This window comes from Oreochromis niloticus, linkage group LG11, assembly GCF_001858045.2.
Source record: "Oreochromis niloticus isolate F11D_XX linkage group LG11, O_niloticus_UMD_NMBU, whole genome shotgun sequence".
Classification (NCBI taxonomy): domain Eukaryota; kingdom Metazoa; phylum Chordata; class Actinopteri; order Cichliformes; family Cichlidae; genus Oreochromis; species Oreochromis niloticus.
In genome coordinates this window covers 14,700,916-14,721,957 of record NC_031976.2, presented here as the reverse complement: position 1 = coordinate 14,721,957, position 21,042 = coordinate 14,700,916, and the positions used below count along the sequence as shown (strand labels likewise).

Below are 21,042 nucleotides of genomic sequence, written 5' to 3'. Positions count from 1 at the left end.
CATGTACACCAACACCTCCTGTACTCCCTGCTCTTTTTCACACAACGGAAATACAAAGAAACATGCTTACTTTGGCAGGGAATATCACTAAAAGTACTTGCAAAAGAGAAAGAGAAAAAAAAACCCAACTGCCTTACATACCCTAACCCACGTTCTACATTATCAAGTTGAAGCAACACCAGACTAAAATTCAAGCTCACAAAACAAAACATATCCAGTTTTGTAAAAAATTAATATTTTCAACTTTATTTTTAGCAGCAGCGCATCACAAAGACATTTTTTTTTATATCTAAGAGAAACTTAATGTAAATTTATACTGATATCATCAAGACAAAACACAGGAGTCTGCAAAAGTCTATTTTCAAAAGGCCTTTACTCTGCCTTCTTAATGCGGTTCACAGTTGGGCTGGGAGACTGTCAAATGCAAAGGCCAGTGGGCGTCATCCATGTTCACTTACAGCGTAGCAGTGCAGAGGGCCAAGGCCGGCTCACTTCATGCAGAGCAGCCAGTCAAGAGGAAGGCCAGGCAACACCAAATGTCTTATTAATTCGCTAATTTGTTGTGACTGCAGGGCATGAAAAGCCTGTTTCCTTGCCATCTGAGGCCAAGAGAACCCAGTGCCATGTTACTTACAGACACACACACACATTTAAGCACACAGATTTTACTACCCACTATCTGGCCTACTTTCATGTGCGGTGGTGGGAATAAAGACAGAAGCACTCTTGATTACCTCCATGAAAGCACCACCAGGGGACAAGCATCTTACTGGCTACTGACTCGGCAAAGCTAAACTGACAGTAAACTAAGAATTATGGCTTACAAAATTAACAACCAGGGCGAGGAAATCAGGTGAATAAAAGTGCCGTAATCCAACTACAGAATATCTCTGACTTCAGTGTTTAAGCCAAGGTCTCAAAACTGGAGGCTAGAAATGCAATTCTGAGCACAACAGAGACAAACAGCCCTGGTGCAAACAATATGTAAATATTCCTCATATAAACATGTGATAAATTTCCCACCATGACAGCAACCTATTTAGAAAAGGATTTAATGTGAGTGTGACCAACACCACACAGCAATAAACTTTTTGCAAACAAAACTGTTTTGGCCTTTGAGAATTCTGAGTTGGAGAAAAAAAAACCCTAAATTATAAAAGGGAAATGAGAGATAAATCCATGTTATTCCTGATCCAGCAACATTCAGAGTCAGCCACTTAATGCAGCTTTGATGTGCTGACTCTCTCCTAGGGGTGCGTGTCTGTGTTGGCAGATATGAGAACATGAAAGTTCTTAGAATAGGAAAAGAAACAAAGGATAGGAAAAGAAACAAAGGCAGAACACAAATATAAGTTGTGCAGCTGCAATTGTCTGACACGACTGTGCACTGTATTCAGGTTAATAGTAGTGTTGCTGCAGTCTGTACAGTTTTTTACTGCATGCCTCCTATTGGGAATGCAGAAAATGTTGGGCGTACACACAGGGCAACGTGACCGGATATCAACTAAAACTGTGTGAACTGGTCTGGCGCTTTTTGGGAGAGTGACCGAAGCAACAACCTATGAGAGGGAAGGATATCGCAATCAGACATCAGGTCAAAGTCCTTCATTTAGAATGTTTCTGGAAACACACAACAAGGTTACCTTCACATCCAAAACTTAGGAATGTCGACTATAGCAAGCTGTCAACAACACAGCAATAACACAACCAATGAAGCACATTATATGTGGATAAGGCTTTACTGGTGCAAGTTCATGTGCACGAGGTGGGCTTTAATTAATGTTAACACTAATGTTTAATACAAGAATGTTTATGTTGATTTGGGTATGTTAAAATAAAGAAAACATTCGTAAAGCAACCCTAAATCATTTTCAAAGATATTTAAAGAAAATTGCTTGAATACATTAATACACACATGCAGTCCAGTGTTACTGTATATTAACATTCAGATTTTCTTAGAATTATAATGCAAAGAATGACTCGATCACAATCGCCAATATAAAACAAGAAACAATTAACAGATTCCAATGAGAAACAAGCTCCGACGTCTATTCACAACCAACATTTTAATTTGCTCCACAAAGACTCCCCAGCTGTGTTACATGCTGCAATCTAGCCTCCCTGAGGTCAATTCGCTTTTTTACCGGGACTCTGGCACTTGAGCTGAAGGCCTTGATGGTGAGAGACCACAGTTAATCGACTTTCTTTCTTCCCGAAGCTGTTGTTGTACAAAATTATTATAGATTTGGAAAAAAATCCTTGCTGGGGCTCTTTTGTGCTTAGGGTCTATAGGAAAGAAGAAAAAAAAAAACAGAGTACAACAGCAGCTTCTTGAGAAACCCTGGCCTCCACTGAAATGCAATTTCACAAGCTCCTCAACAAGCAACGACCATCTATTTTGCTGCAACAATGGCTGTCCGCTTCTATACCCATTTGGCCGACCGGTGTGGAACAATCAAGTGGCAAGAAAGGTGACAAAAAGGTGACACATAATTTAAAGAAGTAAAGCTGCATGAAAGCTGTTGGTAGCTACAGTCCAGCTCGGCAGATCAATCCCCACCAACAACGGACTGTGGCCTGGCACTGTGCACAAAAAAATATATAAAACAAAACACACAACACTGCTCACCTACAGTCTTTAAAAATGAACAACCCAAAATCAAACGTGTATACCTATGTAAATTTGTCAACCCACCACATGTCTAATTTATGAATTCGCTGTACATTTCTTTTAGAGTCTATGTGTGTAACACGCACTATGTAGACACTTTTAAAACACTTCAAAGAATCTGAATTTTTCAGGTATGTAATGTACTTAGAGGAGAAAAGATATTCAGATTTATTGTGCCAGGAAGAGCTTGTGCTCTGTGCTGCAAAGAACACCTTGTGCCAGTGAGAATTCAGCTAAGTGTATTACTGAAACTTAAAGCCCTTTGTAGAGGCCAAGTGTATAGTATGAGCTGGAAGAAAATAGGGTATCTGCTTGACTTGAAAGTTATTTTTAACATTCGGCGTTATGTGTATCTGTGAATGTGTGTGCATGTCCACTGAGAGTTAACGCGCTCCAGCTGTTAGGATCCAGTTGCTCAGACTTGTTGAGGACCCTGGCTCCCACTAGTGCAGCACACAGGCCCAGAGGTGGTGAGACATACAGCAACTTAACAGAGGAAGCTAGGGACAGAAACGGATAGCGATGGAAAGACAAAGAACGACAGATCATAGGGCTGAACCCTGCGCAGCTGCGCTTGTTCTTCAGGGAACCCAGCCGGGGAAGCAGCACTCAAGCGCTTAATTCCACAAATATGTGCAGTCATGCAATGTGCAAGGTGGGGGCAAGGGAGGGAGTGAGGGGAGAGATAGCTACAGAATCAATCTTGCAACTTCCACAGCCATGGCTTAGATTGGGACCAGCTTGCCTGGGCCTCAGCGGCTGGCCTCTGGCCACTGGCCACTGGGCAGCATGCAGAGGGCGATGCAGAGACGGCCTGAGAGACTGAAAGTGATGATGCCCACCACCCTGATCAACTACAGTCTGCTAGGAGGTCTTTCAGCACGCCAGCACAAAGCAAGAGATACAAACTGAACTGAAGGCGTAGGTACATGTAAGTATAGAGAATGCGAGTTGATGTCTATATGGATGACTGACTTGGTGTGGGGTGGGGGGCTCAGGTGGTCCGAGTGAGGGGAAAAGGAAAAGTCTGAAGGTAGTAAGTAATGCTGAAAATACTGCAACTAAAATCCAACTCTTTTCTATGTCTAGTTCTTAGTACTTCTACTAAGTTTTATTGCTTTTAATGACAATTTTGCTGCTGTAATTAAATTTTAGACCGACAGAAGGGTAGAAAGAATGTTCTTCAAGCACTTAGCAGCATAGAAAAGCGAAACAAAACAAAACATCAAAAAATAGCCACTTAACCCACTTCAATAGTGTGGGGTGTCTGTACATGAAGAACAGTAGGTCAAACTTCACATGACCATTGCCACCAGGGGGAGCAGGTGTACTGCAGTCAACTGCTGGAATGTCAGCCCTTCACTTAGAAGAATAACTTTTCTGATAGGAGCCCGGCTTATTTGTGGATCTGGCCAGAACGCAGCCACTAAATGGCTCGTATACTGTTATTGTGCTATTGCCTTCTACTCACAGACACAAAACATAGACTGAGCAGAATATTAAGCAAATTATGTAACATGAGATGTATTAAACTAAAGAAAGGATCACCAGTTTAAAGGAATGATAAATCTTGAGCTAAACTGTAATTTGGCCCTGCTGAAACTGCAGTAAGCATTTATGTTTTGTCTAACTGAGGCTTAATTTGACAACAGTGGATGGCCAGAAAACACCTTACCTGATGTTGCCTTGACAGAGTGCTTTTGTAAAAAGTCCAGGCTCTGAGCCAAAGCCTTCTTGTTGCAATGAGTCGAGAGCTCTTCACTGCATTCAAAACACCTGTCACAAAGAGAGAGGTTAATAAGACCGGGTTCATTTTACTTTAGAAACTAATAAGACAGTATTTAACATCAGAATTACTTGGCTAGAGTAGAAAGCAGTTTAGAAATCATAATTAGGGATGGGAATTGATCAAAATTAATCAGTGTTGGGGTCATTACTCAAAAAAATTATTATTGCACATATTACACAGAACACCTTTCTTAAAGTGTTCTTCTACTTAATTAAACCCAGGAAAAAGGCGTTTATTAAACTACTTATTAAGTTACGTTCATGTTACTCTGTAAAATGATCTGAAACACAACGTCTCATAATTACCATTTAACTACATAAACCTACAGGCTACAGCCCCACAAACCAGCACAAATCCCTATCCTAATGAGAACACACGTGATCTTTCTCTTAGTATTGATGTATGAGCACAAATCAAAGATGAAAACCAGCACAGAGACTTTAAAATGATCGTCACAGTGATTTTACTGTAGAAACATGAACAGGTAGACATGGAGGCTGCAGCCTGACCGTTCAGGCTCTGTTACCTGTTGAATTTAAGCAGCGGCTTCACCACAAATAACGGCTTACATTATCACGGTGCTGTTCTGGGGTCAGCATTTACTCAGCTTTAACATCCCGTCTAGCTTAGCACAGTGTCTGTGCAAGTGTTTGTAAAGAGCCAAAGTTGTGTTAACAGTATAATGCAGTTGTTTCTGTCTTGGAGCAGTCTCCACGTCATTATTGTGCTCTCATCCTTTTATGCAATAAAAATAAAAGTAATGTCCATATCCATGCTGTAAACTGTGACACTTTTTTTCTCCTCCAACACACAAACTGAAATCCTGCTCAAGAACTGATGAGCAGGATTGATAAGCAGGCAGACTAATGATTCCAAGGAATTTGACTACTGGGAACTGGTTTTCGATTCCCATCCCCAATTATAATGGAGGAAAACAAATTTTATTTTATTATTTCTCAGCCTAAAATGATGTAAAATAATTTACAAATAAACAAACTGGTCTTAGAATTGTGGTAGGCAGGATCAAAAAGACTGCAGGTGCCTGTTGTTTTCTATTTGAGCTCACATGCTGGCAGCATTCTGACACATGCCATCGTAAGGTGACAAACAGGGCACCATTGTGTGCAGCCTTGGCTTCTTTTCATGACAGTTCACAATTAACTTCCTGGGTTTCTCACCAGGCCTTCCATGTGCTCAAACTGATGGTGATGCAGTGTGACTCTGGGTGGAAAGCCTGTTGATGCTTCACAACATGCTGGATCCCTGACTGGTTACAGCCCTGTAAAAACAGAAATCTTTGTTGGCAACCATAAAATACACTCTGGGCTCACAACATTTAAGGTACAACAAATCTTCAAGAGCACAGTAGGGTGAAAATCTTTATTCAGGGTCAGGTTTAGACTTCCTTATTTCTTGAAAGTTCCAACAGGCCTAACCACTTCATTATGGACATTTTCTTAATGCTTTCACTAGCCGCATACCCTAACCCTAACCATCAAAATTGAATGCCTAACCCCAACCCTTAGGTTATGGTTAGGTTTAGGCTAACTGTAACCCTGAAACTAAAACCACATTTTAAGCCTCAAAAATGCCTTCAACCTCATGAGGAGGGGCATTTTGTTCTTATAAAGGACTGTTGATAGTTTAGTACCTTGTAATTGAAGAATTTAAAAAAACAGAACTGTATTTTCTTCTTTTTAACCACCTATGTCATAACTTGGTTATTCGTAAATCATGAATTCTGGTCACATTGATACAAAATGTCTTAGTCACCGATGCTGCTGAAAAATACACTCACCAAACACTTCAATAGGTACACCTGTTCAACTGTTCATTAATGCAAATATCTTTTAAGCAAATTACATGGCAACTTAGTACATTCAGGCATGTAGACATGGTCAATAAAAACTGGTGAAGCTTTAACTGAGCATCAGAAAGAAGAAGAACGTTGAATAAGTGACTTTGGGCATAGCTTGGCTGTTGGTGGTAGATGGGCTGAGTATTTTAGAAACTGCTGATCTGTGATTTTCCCTACAAAGCCAAGGCAACAGTAACTCAAATAACCACTTGTTACAACAAAGGAATGCAGAAGAGCATCTCTGAACATAGAACACGTCAAACCTCGAAGCAGCTGAGTTACAGCAGCAGAAGACTGTGTCTGCAGAAAAATGATGCCACAATTTACACGGGCTCACCAAAACTGAATAACAACAAAAAAGTAAATAAATAATTTTTTTTTTAAATTGGTTTGTTGAGTATGAAAATGAGTTTATTGTTTTCAAATGGCCTCCACAACTACCAGATCTCGATGCAACAGAGCAGGGCAGAATGTAAAATTAGCATTTTTGACATGCAAGCAGCAACTGTATGATACTATCAAATCAACAACGACTAAAGTTTCCAAGTAATGTTTCCAGCACCTTGTTGAACCTATACTGTGGAGAATTCTGGCAGTTCTAGAGGCAAAATGTGGTCCAACCCGGCACTATTAAGGCACGTTTAATAAAGTGTCCAGTGAGCGTATACATGAAAGTAAAGAAACAGTCAAGTTCATACACAACTAAGAATTAAAGAAACTTGAATATGATAATGACGTTCTTACTCTGTTGTTTATTTCAATTTAGTTTACACTCTTCTACATCACATTTTGCTTTATTTACTATTTTTAAAAAAAACTTACCTGAAAACCACACTTTAGGCACACCAGAATGTCCTGAGAGGCTGCTGGCTCGCCATCAATCATTGTCCTTTCCTTTAGGCACTCTGAGCATACCGACCACACACTCGAGAGGACTGATTTCTTTACTGAGTTCAAGTCCACTGCTCTACTCACATGCTGGCAAGTCAGTCCTGTTAACAGACAAGGTGTCTTGTAAGCAAGGATCCTTTTAATTGAAGATGAATAGCACTGATCCCATAAGAATAATGAATGAAATGTTACAGACTTTTCAACACTGACAAAAAATACCCAGGAATAGTCTATAGGACTCTACCAAGTCAAAATTTATAGCCTTAACTGTAACAGGTGCCATGTACTGTTACAGTGACTTACCGCTGACTTCATCTGATGATTCCTCATCTCGAGGTTTTCTTGGTTTATTAGTCCGCTTAGTCATGTCGGCGGCTTTCAAGGAGAAGGGGTCCTTCAGCCGCATCTGGAGCACTGAAAGCAAGAAGGGACAACACTGGTTTAGTTTTACACATTTAGGACACCCACCCATAATTTTGTTTATCCACGTACTACCCAACTGCTATTATCATTTTCTTCACAACAGAATGGTACTGTTGAAAATAAAAAACAAACAAACAAACCCTACAGTCTAAATCAGGCACTGTTAAATGCACACACACATTTATTGTGCTGTCATTGTACTACAGCACAGTCCTACAGAAATGTGCCAATTCAAAACTTTATGACAGCATGTGTTTACATTCACATAGCTATGCATACATTGCAGCGTCAAGCACTACTTTGCTTCCAACAATCATGAAAAAAATTATATTAGGATAGAATAACTAATTATGTTTGCACAATTACACTCTTGCTTTCTCATATTTTATATATATTCAGTAAACTACTTTTCATTAAAGCAATTGTTTTTTCCCTCCCTCCTTCATTCAAAAGCCCAAGCCCACTCCTCCTTGCTGGGCTCTGACTCAAAGAAATCCACTTTCAAAACAACAGCACTAGAAAAAACTAAAAGAAACGACAACAACAACAACAACAACAACAACAACAACAATTCAGTTTTTTGCCATACCAGAATAGCCTCTCCTGAAGATTATTTAAATAATTAAACGGTAAATGCAATAGGTGGTTTGGCTGTTATAGGTTGGTGTGTTTGACGCTACTCTCAAGCTGGTGTGTTCAGGACGATTAAAGTCAGGTGACTGATTTAACCAATCAAAAACTTTCCACAGCTTGTAGGTTTAAGCTGATTTTCCTGGTGGACTCCTTTTGAACGAATTTTTACACCCTTCGCCTAACATGCTACTGACCTAAAGCTTTTCTAAACTGCAGGAAATCTGGAAGCGAACGGTGACAATACCTACGGCTACATGATATGTCACTGCTAAATAAAGGCAGTAGGAGAAAATGAGAGTTTTTACGACCGATAACTCTATTAATGGACAACACCATGATTAAGAGGCCTTAACAACCCCGGCAGCCCGGTTTGGGTGAGAATAAGAGGCTCCTAACCCATTTATTAAGGAAATTTTCAAAATTAATTTATCTTTTTCATACTAGATTTAGCGAAAATGGAATATATATTAACTCACCTCTTAAAGTTAGCTCCTATGTTGACTTTGTCAGCTAATATGAAGCCAACACTGAGATGTCAGCTCTTCCTGGCTTGCAAAAAAAGGCCAGCTACATTAGCTTGGCAGAATAAAAACTGAACTGGTGTGTTTCATCCAAAATTACACGCAGACATTATGGCTATTCAAAGAAAAAACGCACAATACCGTCAACAGTTATCTCAATATCTTTTTGTTTCCACCCTTGACTTTTAAAACATGTGTCAAGCTTTCGTTAGCATTTACAGGCAGCACTAGTTACATGTGACGCACTACGGCAGCTCAGGTTGGCCCAATGCTGCATTCAAGTTCAGTGGGAAAATCTCACCGGTGAAGAGTTAAGAATCAGATAACTAAACTAAACTGTTACGAGCGCAGTTTAGTTTTTTGTGTTGGAGAGGGGAAAGAAAACGACATACCAGTACCACGAGGACAATACATGTGATTATTATTACTTTTTTTTTTTTTTTTTAACTAGAAGTAAATAAAAGCTTGATTCCCATCTTTACGGGTTTCCCAGTTTCCCATGGCGGTGGCACAACAGCGGCGAATGAAACATGAATAATGTTTTTTTGTTTTGACTTGATGCACCTGTTTGATCTAATTAGAGGACATGATGCTAATTTGTGTTGATAAATAGTTTGACAGATTACTTGTTTGAATAAGGCATTTGTGGGGAAAGAATTTTGGCCCATTAGGATAGCCGTACGTCTGCGCAAGCGCAGATAATTGTCGGCATTGTGACTTTTATTAGTTGTCCCACGCAGATACCGCATAAGTGAGGGTTTGTGTTGGAGAGCAGTGATAATTTAGAGTGAGGTATCTGGCTTTGATAATCACACATGGCCTTGAGAAGTTGTTGGAGACTTGCCGGTGTTGTCCCGCGGCTCTTATGGAATAATACCGTCCAGTTTGAAGCTTGCGTCCCGGGAGGACAAGGCTCTGCGTCCAGCAGTGTCAGCACTCGCCCCGGTTACAAAAGTGAGGTTTAACATTAGCGACTCACTGTCATATTTGGAAGGCGCTCATATATTGCATTAAGTATATTGTCTGTCTTGTTTTTAAACGCAGAGTTGCTGTTCCGCACATTCAGTTCAACGCCAGCGAGCACAGTCGTGAGTTATGAGCAGCTGAAGGAGCTCCTGGTTGGGCGGAAAGCGGTAGTTATAGATGTGCGAGAGCCCTGGGAGCTCCGAGAATACGGCTTCATCCCCGGCTCCATTAACGTCCCCCGTGAGTACTGCGCTCTCTACCTGCAACACTGTTGTCCGGCTGGGCTGCCAGGGCTGTAGACTTGTATACTAATGTAGTATACTGCAGTTTGTGTGGGTTGGAGGTAAATAACAATTCATAAATGTCCAAAATGAACCAAACTCACACAAAGTTTTTGTATTGTTCATCAAACAAACATCTGAAGGTGTGCTTTGTCCCCTGTGCTTTATAATGGCAAGTTTAATTAGGTTTGAAATGTGCTCAATTTTACTTACAATACTAAATGGAGTAAAACGCAAGTAATATGGCCCACTTCATATTATATGGTATGAAGGGGGGCATTATTCTAAAATATTACTACAATGCTTTCAACCAACTGTTCTCCAGAGCACCAAACCCATCATACTTCCTTAACCTTTGTGTTTTTTGACTTTACAGTGGCACAAGTGAACACTGCCCTCCAGCTGGGTCCAGAAGACTTCAAAGAAAAGTATGGTGGTGAATTGCCCCACCAGACAGATAACGTTGTGTTTACTTGCTTGGCGGGAATGAGGAGCAAGACTGCGCTGAACACGGCCATCACACTGGGATACAAAGAGTGAGATGTGTCCTTGGCTTATGTCTGTCACCATCACCGATTTCCACCTTGTCATTATGTTTCTTACTGAAGTTGGCCATTTTCAGTCACGAGAAAAGTTATCAGTATTGTGGTTAAACTTAGACTTTTATAGTTATCATGAGACAGCATTTACTATAGTTGAGGTTATTGCCTTGTAGTTGCACAATGCTATTCCTCCTTGGATGGATGCCACATGTCACACATCACATTTTCTATATCTATGTGAGAAGTAGTAAAACGCTGTAATTGTCTGGTGACAGTACAGTCACGTACAAATGCATGATTTTGTTTGAAAGTCTTAAATTATGAAAAGTCTGTGATTTCGTCAAAGCAAATATTTACCTTTTTTTTTTCTTTTGTCTTGTTTCAGTGTTCGGCATTACTCTGGAGGATGGCAGGACTGGGCGAAGCATGAGCAGCATAGATAATCAGTGATCATGAAACTGGAAAGATATTTATATATTTATTTGAAGGTGTTTTTGCAATTATTCGAGTTTAGAATGTGAAGTGATGGTGCAGCCTCGTAAAGGGTTCAAAAAAGTCTTCATGACTCCTCATTTCAATGTTAAAATCTCAAAGAGTGAAACCAGTTTGCTTAAATGCACATCTGCCATACAATATTACTTGAAATCCCTTTTTAATTTCTCTCAGGCTTACACTCCTTCTAAACCCTTTACAGCTTTTTGAAAAAAAGCTCAAAGAATATTCTGAAGTGCTAAAGATTAACTATGCAAATAACAACAGAACTGCATGACTGTGAGTTATGAGTCTTCCACTCCATAATGTGAACTGTTTTATTATTTCCTGTTGACATATTGTAAATATTAAATTGCTCAACAGGCAGTGCAGACTTTGCCAATATTTAATGCATTTATTTATAAATTTACTATTTAAAGCTAAATAAACTAATATTTAACTTGAGTCTGTGTGTATATTATTATTTTTATTTTTGTAACTCAGGAGCAGTGTTGGGCAGGTTTAGTAGATGACCTAAGAGGACATTCATTTAAATAATTCCAGATATAAATAGGCATAGAGAGGCTTGCCGGGGTGACAGCTGCTGGGGAAGTACTACGATTTACTGCATTGAAGGTCCTTGTCTAATATCCTGTATGAATTTGCCACCAACTCTCCACAGGTTCATCATCCGTGATAATAAATGGGTTTGTTTTCAGCAGGGAAGAATGTTTCCACTACAGTTTGCTGACCACAGCCATGGACCTTGTTCGCTATTCCTTCTTTTACAGCTTGAGCTGAAAGTCCCTACAGAATCAGCAAATGTTAATCTCACTGTCTTGTTTAATTTGGACTATTGTTTTAAATTACTTTAGTTTATCCTAAAATTCAGCGTAATCATTGTCAGTGAAGGGAAACTGGCCTCTAGGTGACTTTTCAGATGCGTGAGTAAATTATCTAGAAGTGTTTATTGGGGTTTTTTGGGGGGGACATAAATGATAGCTTTAAAACATACCTGACACTGTTGTATCACCTCTGCACTTTACAGGGATTTTTGTTTCTTTTATATTTGAGCTTGGTGTTGACAGTAATGACAGTAATGACTTGTAAATAAAAATAAACAGTTTTTGAGAAACAGAAGTTTTTCTGATGCAATAATATATTTACTTGAGATTTATATCTGTATCTATATAAATATTTAACTTTGATTGTATTAAGAGTTTCACCTCTCTGATAGTTTTTAAATAAGAAAATATTTATGAAATATATATTAAAAAATAGTTTTATGAACATGCAAACATTTAATACCATATATTGATGCATATATATTGTATGAGCAGTTCCATTGGTAAATTTGTCAAGAATTTGTGAAAAATTACATTAATTTACAGCAAAGCTTCAAGACAGAATAATATCTACACAACGTTGTAAAAAATAAAGTTTTTACAGGACTTAATAGCTCTGTGAAAAACTATCTACATCCATATTGTTTCGAGGAGTTCGAAGGGGAAGCACCAGGGAGGTACTTGAATTCAATGCACTTGATCAAATGATCATCAGCATGTATGAACATCTCCATCAAAAGAGAGGTTTTGGCAGTTTGCTGATTTGGAGCATTCAATACCACAAGCTTTCCAGGACTGGACATCCTAGCAAATTCCCCCCAAGGTCAGACTGCGCTCAAAAACTGCAAAAAACCCGAGGGTAACATCTCAGACTCTACAGGCTCAATTAGCATGTTAAAGTTCATGACAGTGCAGTTAGAAAAACACGGAACAGTATGGCTTGCTTGCAGTGGTTGCCAGGAGAAAGAGAACATGGAAGATTAGGTTTACAAAGTTACATCTGAAGAAACCACAAGATTCCTGGAACAATGTCCATTGAACAGATAACACCAACATGGAGATGTTTGGCTGTAATGCTCCGTGCTACATTTGGTAAAAACTAAACACAGCATATCAACACAAACACCTCACACCAGCTGCCAGCACGGTGGTGGAGGGGTGATGATTTGGGCTTGTTTTGCAGCTACAGGACCTGGGCACCTTACAGTCACTCAGTTGACCATGAACTCTGTATGCCAAAGTACTGTAGAGTCAAATGTAAGGCCATCTGACATTTGAAGCTTGACTAAAAGTCAGAGGGACTGATAATGCCATACAGAAAACCACTACCTTGAGATACTCCATCTAGCAAAGGAGTATCTTAAGGTAGTCTTAACTTTATTTATTAACTGAATTTATTATTAAATAATACATTTATTCAATCAGTTTGCTGAACGTTCTCTGCTGCCACAAGGGCGTCTTTCACCACCCTCTAAATATAATATAATTATCTGGTAGAGGTATTTGTCATTTAACACCAATGATAATAATAATAATAATAATAATCATGATAACAATGATAATAATAAAGCATTTTAGTTCAATATTATCATCCATTTTAATAAGTAATAATTAAATATTTAAATGAGTATCAGGCAAAGTTATAATACCACACAATACCACACAATTATGTATAAGAGTTTGTGGTCTTAGTAAATGAAGTGAGGTCTTATAAATACTGTAACAGAAAGCATCATCATAGTGAACAACGGTTGGTGGAACATGAAACAAGCAGCTTACTAGAGAGATGACTATTCACATGACTGAAATATTCCGGCTCTTCCCAAAAGTCCCATGCGGCTGCAAGATGTGAGGTCAGTAGGAGGGAATAGATGCTCACCTAATCCATCATGGCAAGTTTTCACATGGAACTGTAAATAAATCATCTCATAAGTTGGATTTTAATGTTCTAAGCGGACTAAATCTACATCGGCTTTATGCATATTTTGCATTTTTTTTGTGGTTTACCATGTAGCTGTGGAACCTTCTTTTTATAATTGAGCTCATTGTAATATCGTCTAACCCCTGCCCACGTGACTCTGTAGGTGTCAATGTAAACCATGAACAGGGCTGACTGGCATTTATGCCCTTTTATCACTGTGCCATGTCATCCGTAAACTCCAGACTGTAATCTCCCCCCTCCTTTTCTTCCGCTTCCTCATTTTCCCGCTGAAGCAGTTAATTCCATTTTCTTTTTTCTGCATACTCCAGTTTTAATATGTTGAAAACAGAGCAGACTAATAAGTACTAATTTACGTCAAAATCTTGCCAGCGCTCTTTTGTTCCTCTGCAGCCACAGCCTCATCAGGTCACCCTCTAGCTTCTGCTCAGCATTCAATTAAAGTCCCTCGTCCCATCAGAGCACATCACATCAGAGATGCACCTACTGGCTGCAATGACTTACTGGACCCTGCCTCATTGCCTGCCTGCCTGTCTCCCTGCTTGTCCTCTGATGCCGGACATTAAGGTGGTGGATGTGTTGTAACCCAGGCAAAAACCCATTATGATTTGGATAAAATAAGGAGTCTGAGAGACTTGTGCCCACAGCCATGATCCCAGCCCATTTCTGCTTCTCACAAGCTGCTGATACATATCTGAGAGGCAGGTCAAGCCTGCTTTAGTACGGAGGTTCAAGATTCCGCATGCGTCGGCTCATGACCTGGGCTGTTTTGAACAGAGCAGGAGCATGACTGTCAGTGGGGAGTATAAAATCTCAGACTGTGCTGACAACCAGAGAGTGCAACAAAGGAAGGTTCAGGAGCAGTAAAGTGCAGCAAACCACTGACTATTTCCCTTCACAGAACCAAAGCCACATAGAAACCGCTGCCATGAGCTTCAGCCCAGAGAGGATCTCGTCCTACCGCCGTCACTTTGAGGACAGCAGCAGCTCGTCCTACCAGATCAGGGTGTCGAGCCCATCCCCCACCAGGAGAGAGGCCCGTCGTGCCTCCACCGGCTGCTTCTCCTCTAGAGCCGGGGCCAGCAGCATGCGTGTGGACTCAGTGGGACGAAGGACCGTGTCTGCAGCACGCAGGTCTCGCATGGTAGGAGCAGGGTAAGCCGTTGGATTTTTGTTTTACAGGCGAAGCCGTGAAAGTAAATTCTTCTTCTACAGGCTCTCTTTAGGAGTAATTTTAATCACATTAAAGAACATATTTTGGTGCCTGGGGCTGTAGGTTAACGTGTATCAGTCATTTCAGTGTGAGCGCAGGGGCCATGGTGTGCGTTGGGCCGAGCGGAGAGCGTGCCATAGACCTGGATGTGGCTGCAGCTGAAAACCAGCAATTCCTCAGCACCCGCACAAGCGAAAGACAGGAGATGATCGTCCTCAACGACAGACTGGCCGTATACATCGACAAGGTGAAACCCCCTTTTTCAACTCTATTTTACTTCTTTTAATAGGCGCAGCGAAAAGCAGATATCACACTGAACTCAAACATGTTGCACAGAAGTAATTCTCATCTCGTGGTGTGTGGTTTAGACTGAGTTTTCGTGTCCTTACAGGTGCGATCGCTCGAGCAGCAGAACAAGCTACTGGAAACTGAGATTGAGGCCTACCAGAACCGGTTTGAGAAGCCTACGGGTCTGCGTCTGCTCTACGAGGAACAGCTGAAAGAGCTGAAGAAGATTGCTGAACAAATGAGAGTTCAGAGGGTGAGACGAGAAATCTCCAGGATCCTGCTTCTGCTCTTCCTTTCAAGAGGGCATTAAGTTTACACCTCACCGATCTGTAGAAGATCCACCCAAACAACGATACAAGACGTCAACTTGGTGTTTCAAGGTTCTTTACCTGGTAACAAGCTCATTTCTGGCAGGCAATTTGAGGGGGATCCTGACCGTGTTTGGGTGTCACGGACTACAGCTGTTGTCAGATGTGTTTTATGCACAGATGAGATGACTTGATAATGCGCTGGCAGGCACACACACAAGAATGAAGCTGAAATATAAAATGCAAAAGGCTCAGCTAGATTTTGCGCACACCCTTGTGTTCACCTTCAAATCTAGCAGACAGGCGTGTTACTTATGCTTTCTTGGTTTTCAGGACATTTCCTTGGCGGCCAAAGAGTCTGCAGCTGCTCAACTAGAGGCAATCAAAGTCAAATATGAGGAGGCAGTGGAGCTGAGGAAGAAAGCCGAGTTAGACATCGAGGCCTTCCGTCCAGTGAGTGACATTAAATTAGCCACTGTCCTGGGTGTTAACGTCGCCTACACATTATTTCTCAGGGGCAGACATACATGATAACACTTCTGTTTATTTTTCAGGATGTGGACAAAGCCACCTCCTCCCGCATTGCCTTGGAGAAGAAGCTGGAGCAGCTAGAGGTTGAAATTGAATTCCTTAAACGAATCCATCAGCAGGTGGGCGACATCTTTATGTAGGAATTAGCTATTCCAAGTTTGCCTTTTATTTTTAATGATTCCTAAAGGCCTCTCTTTTTTTTTGGTTTAGGAAATTGATGAACTCATGAAACAGATCTACGCCGCTCACGTCTCAGCCCAGAGTGCGTTCACTCTGCCCGACTTGGCTGCTGCTTTGAAACAAATTCAAACCCAGTATGACGATATCGCAGCCAAAAATCTCCAGGTACAAAAATAGCATACAAAACCGCTTCCAGATGATGAAAAACGCACAGTCAAGTCTTCTGTAACGTTATCATTCTCCACCGTTAGGAAATGGATTCGTGGTATAAAAATAAGTTTGAAGATCTAACCAAGAAGACGTCGAGGCATGTTGATAAAGTTCGAAGTGTTAGAGAGGAACTAGCCGGTGCCAAAAAAGATGTGAGTATTACAAGTGAAAATTAATATGTAAGAACTGTTTAATATTGAGTGCCTATAACTGGGCTGAAACTGTCCCTAGATCCAAAGTAAAGAACGCGATTTGGATGCCCTGCGGACCAGAAACGAGGCTCTTGAAGCTAAGATCCGTGAGACACAAGAGAAATACAGAAAAGAACTGGAAGACCTGCAGGTAAATGTCGGCTCATGTTGTCCCAGGGTGCACACCTGATCCCACCAGAGTCAGTCATAAATACACACATGCTCTCACATTCATGCATGCAAACACAAAGCCACTACAACGACACATTCATTTTATAACCCTGATTTTCTGATAGGCTCGGATTGAGGCCCTGCAGCTCGAGCTGAAATCCACCAAGGAGAAAATTGCGCTGCACCTGCGTGAGTACCAGGAGCTTCTGAATGTCAAGATGGCTCTGGAGATTGAGATCACAACTTACAGGTAAGGGAAAAATAACTACCTGAAAATGATTTTAGGGTTGCGTCTTTGAGTGAATATTAATAAATTTGGTTATTTTTTGGTTTTTTTCTCTGCAGAAAATTGATCGAGGGCGAGGACCTGCGGCTTTCTGGCATGATGCAAACCTTATCTCTTACTAGCTGTAGCATGACCGCCATTGGTGCCGGGATGAGCATCAGTGGAGGAGGCATGGGAGGTGCAGGTGGAATGGGTGGCGGACTGATAGGACGTGGTGGTGGTGGAGACATTGGGGGCAGAGTAGGAATGGGTGGGGGCATGGATGCAGGAGGCATGGGAGCAGGTCCAGGAACTGGAGGTTTAGGTGGAAGAATGGGTGCTGAGGGTACCAGTGGTAAAAAGGGTCCTTCTGGTACATCAGCTGGGGCAGACTTTACTGGTAGTCATGGATTGGGAGCTGGGGTTGTAGGTGTAGGTATTGGAGCTAATGCTGGGGTTGTGGGCAAAGGAAATGGCAGCAGAGCAATGGGCACTGGAGGAACAAGTGGTTCTGGCGCTGGAGGTGTAGGAAACCTGGGATTCGGTACTGGAGGCAAGGATGACAGCAGTATAGGTGGGACTGGAATGGGTGGAGGTGGTAAAACTGGAGGTTCAGGTGGCATGGGTGGAACCGGCACTGGGTTTGGTGGAGGAAATGGTGGTGTAGTTGTAGGAAAGAGTGGTGGATTTGCTGGAGGAATAGGTGAAGATGGTAGTATAGCCCGTGGAATGGGTGGTGGAGTTGGAGGCAGTGGAGGAAGTGGGGGTGTGGGTAGTGATGATGTTGCTCTGTCAGCTGCTAGTGGCATGGGGAAGACAGGTGGAGGAAAGGGTGGTATTAGTGGCACCGGGACTACGTATGGCTCAGATGGACATGATAAGAACATCGAGGCCTATGGAGAGCAGGCTGTGGAGCTGACGGAGAGGAGGACGGTGCTCATTAGGTAAAGGTATCATCAGGTGTTTTTGCAGTTCTTTCAAACAGGACAAGCACTCACACCCAGAAAGTACAACCAAACACTATTCTTCATTAAGAAACAATGACTTAACCTGGTCTGTGACAGAGTCGGGTGTGGTTTAACATGCTTGTTTCAGTCACTTTGTCTCTCTTTTCCTCTACAGAACAGTCAAAAATGAGGATGATGTGCTGGAAATGGACCACCAAGAACAGACCTACACCATCACCGGAGCGGCCGATGACTCTGACAACGAGTGAGCAACACGAATTCCCAAGTGACCTCCTCTCACCCTTAAACCTCCACGCCCCTCTGAGCTTTGCACTGACCAAGCCCCATGTCTGGACACTGACCTTTGCCCTTTTGCCCCAGACAAGAAGACCATGACTGACCCTTTTGCTTCAAATCAGGGGCTTTAACTATGCCTCACTAGACAACTCAACATATTCTCTAAACTTTTGTCACCCCCCCCCCCCCCCCCCCCCTTTTTTTTTCTACATGCACTAATAAAGCTATCAGCATTGAATTACCTTGTTCTTCTTTTATTTCGTGTCCTTTTGAGGAGTTTATATGAGGATAGAGAACGTCATTCAGCAATAATTCAATGCTGGTTAAACCTCATGTTTTGCTCAGCACAGGGAAATGCTACTTAGAATCCTGGCTTTGGCTTGAAATGATGCAGAGTGAAAAAGGGAAAAGGAAGTCATGAGGGAACAGCAAAACAGAGAAAGAGAGGGGGAGAGGGACAGAGTCACCTGAGGGTCGAGATGGTTGCCCTGACACTTTCTGCAGGGCTGAGGAATCCGTCAGTCAAATGCGGTCCTGCAGCAGAGTGACGGCACACAGCCGTTTCCTGTCCTCATTCCATCCATTTCCACACCTTTTCCCACTGCTGCTGATCGGGAGAGATTGGATGTGGCCAGCAGATGCCAAACACACTCAGTGTCCTGCTCAGGGGCAGAGAGTGAAGACATGCAACACACCAATCCTGAGACAGAAAGCGCAACAAAGACAGGAGCAGAACCGGTGCTCCGGTGCTGTCACGGCAGCAGTAACATTACTGTGCCATTATTATTATAATTTGGCACATCTCAGGAAAGCTAGGAAATAAATAAATAAAACAAATAATTCTCGGTGGAAGGAAACCCAGAAAGGCTTCCTCAGTTCAACGTAATAAGGCTTCAGTGGAACTTTTAGCTGTTTGATTGAAGATTTTTGTGATGTTTCATTGGCAGCTTTAGAGTGGATATATGTCAATAGACAATTATTATTATTTTTTTCTAAGTAAACAACTTAAAAAGAAAACCAGCAACAGTGATACACGTGGGATAAATATGAGTGAGTTAATTAAAAGACCAACAAATACATTTTAAAATAGCAAAAACAGTCAAAGCAAAAGAAAGAAAAAAAGGGGGAAAGAACAGAGAAGAAAATTAGTAAATTAGACTTAGTCAAGTATTTTAGGGTGTAACCCCGTATTTCTTGCAGCACAGATTATTTATCTGAATAATATGCAGTGCCTTCATTTTAAACTCACATCATTTCCACGAGCTCAGCCCACTCAAACACGCAGGAGAAATTAGTTTGAACCCGAAACTGTCCATCGAAAATATGACGCTCATGTGAGAATGAAACAGGAAAGCATTTGTTATCGATAGCCTCACGTGTGTGTGTGTGTTTTTTTTTTGTTTTTTTTAATGTGTGGAGCTCTCCATGGTGCTTCCGTCTTCACACTGAGAAAACTCACTGGGGGAAAAAGTGAGTAGATTTTTATTTAAATACAGATAAATAAATAAATATTATGAATTCCACAGCATATAAAACAAAGAGGCAAAATGCGCTCCTTTAAAATAAAAGTGTTTTTCTTTTTTTTTAAAAACCCCCTCAAAGACAGTGTACCTGATCATTGATGTTATTTTTATCGCTTATGTTTATTATTAGTTGCAGTTTCCTTTTAGAATTGAAAAAAATACAAGACTGAATTAAATGTTGTTTTTTATTCTTTTAACGTTTAACTTGTCGCAGAAAAATGTTAGAAAATATTGACCTCCTTGTTGAGATAATAACCGTGAAGTTCGCTAAAAATGTCTAACCATATTCAGCCATGCAGGCGAGTCAAGGTATCATGTCTTTAAGCGTGCTCTTTGCCTTTATATTTGTTTGTCTCACATTGCCAGCTTGCAGAGACAAACCCGCCGAAGTGGGTCACTAACCTTCATCCTGGGAGAAAAAATGCGTTTTTGCTCGGGGCGAGGGAAAGAGCTCCTCAGATTCATCGAGAAGGGCAAAAGTTGCGACTTTCTTTGAAGCCGGTGATTCTCTGTCACTGCGGCGCATATGCTTTGGGTGGCTAAATCCCAATTAGGGTCGGCTGACACGCTGCTCTATTCACGGGCGACCCTGCCTGCATACATTTGCCTAGGAATGAACTCCTCAAATAGATCTGCTGCTAAATGCGCCGGACAGCAGAGAGAATCGGCCTGAGTGACACTTTCTTTCTGAGGCGCTCGAGTGAGAAAAGGTATGAATTTATAAGGTACACCGAAACATATCAATTCACGGAACTTCACGCGCCTTTATCCGCGTCTTCTCACGCGAGACAAAGTGAGTTGAAGTCAGGGAAAAGTGGCCTTCCAAAAAAAAAAAAAAGAAAAAAAAAAAACTTTGTTGAGACTTTGAATACCAAAACGCTGCAGCCCACTTTTGAGTAGGGATTTTTTTTTTGAATGCAATCACGCATGAACAGCGCTGAATCGGATGCCATTTATTCGGCTCCTCTCTAATGCGATTTTGAATATTAGTCTGGGTTAAAATCCCAATCATGTCATCTGGTGGGAGTCCCATACAAGCACAATTACTATTCAAACGCGTCTCAAATGTCCCACCCGCATCAAGGCAG

At 41.3% G+C, this 21,042-nt stretch overlaps 3 protein-coding genes across 7 annotated transcripts in view; 2 read left to right on the top strand and 1 right to left on the bottom strand.

Moving 5' to 3' along the window:
- The window catches only part of usp45 (ubiquitin specific peptidase 45), a 35,109-nt gene extending 25,791 nt beyond the window's left edge, over positions 1-9,318 (bottom strand). For 2 of the 4 annotated variants that reach the window (XM_019364526.2, XM_019364527.2), the window contains exons 1-5: positions 9,179-9,318; positions 7,513-7,623; positions 7,141-7,310; positions 5,639-5,739; positions 4,347-4,447 (exon numbers count right to left, since the gene is read on the bottom strand). In XM_019364526.2, coding sequence (XP_019220071.1) covers positions 4,347-4,447; positions 5,639-5,739; positions 7,141-7,310; positions 7,513-7,623; positions 9,179-9,200 — 505 coding nt within the window. In that variant the 5' untranslated portion in view covers positions 9,201-9,318. Of the gene's footprint in view, positions 1-4,346; positions 4,448-5,638; positions 5,740-7,140; positions 7,311-7,512; positions 7,624-8,221; positions 8,513-8,741 lie in introns of those variants that run through there. The other 2 variants (XM_005472561.4, XM_005472562.4) reach the window with 2 other exon arrangements.
- A 35-nt stretch (positions 9,319-9,353) lies between these two features.
- Positions 9,354-11,511, top strand: tstd3 (thiosulfate sulfurtransferase like domain containing 3). Its single transcript, XM_003453477.4, has 4 exons — positions 9,354-9,740; positions 9,831-9,992; positions 10,410-10,569; positions 10,961-11,511. The coding sequence occupies exons 1-4, from the start codon at positions 9,602-9,604 to the stop codon at positions 11,016-11,018; spliced, it is 519 nt and encodes a 172-aa protein (XP_003453525.1). The 5' UTR covers positions 9,354-9,601; the 3' UTR covers positions 11,019-11,511.
- A 3,136-nt stretch (positions 11,512-14,647) lies between these two features.
- Positions 14,648-18,611, top strand: zgc:172323 (glial fibrillary acidic protein). Of its 2 annotated transcripts, none has more exons than XM_013276483.3 (11): positions 14,648-14,985; positions 15,131-15,290; positions 15,435-15,584; positions 15,973-16,092; positions 16,194-16,289; positions 16,381-16,515; positions 16,602-16,712; positions 16,792-16,902; positions 17,048-17,172; positions 17,268-18,137; positions 18,310-18,383. In XM_013276483.3, exons 1-10 carry the CDS (start codon positions 14,759-14,761, stop codon positions 18,133-18,135), a joined length of 2,103 nt encoding a protein of 700 aa, XP_013131937.1. In that variant the 5' UTR covers positions 14,648-14,758; the 3' UTR covers positions 18,136-18,137; positions 18,310-18,383. The 2 variants fall into 2 exon arrangements, with proteins under 2 accessions (XP_013131937.1, XP_005472620.1); XM_005472563.4 differs by having other exon boundaries at positions 14,649-14,985; positions 17,268-18,131; positions 18,310-18,611.
- The last annotated feature ends 2,431 nt before the right edge of the window (positions 18,612-21,042 follow it).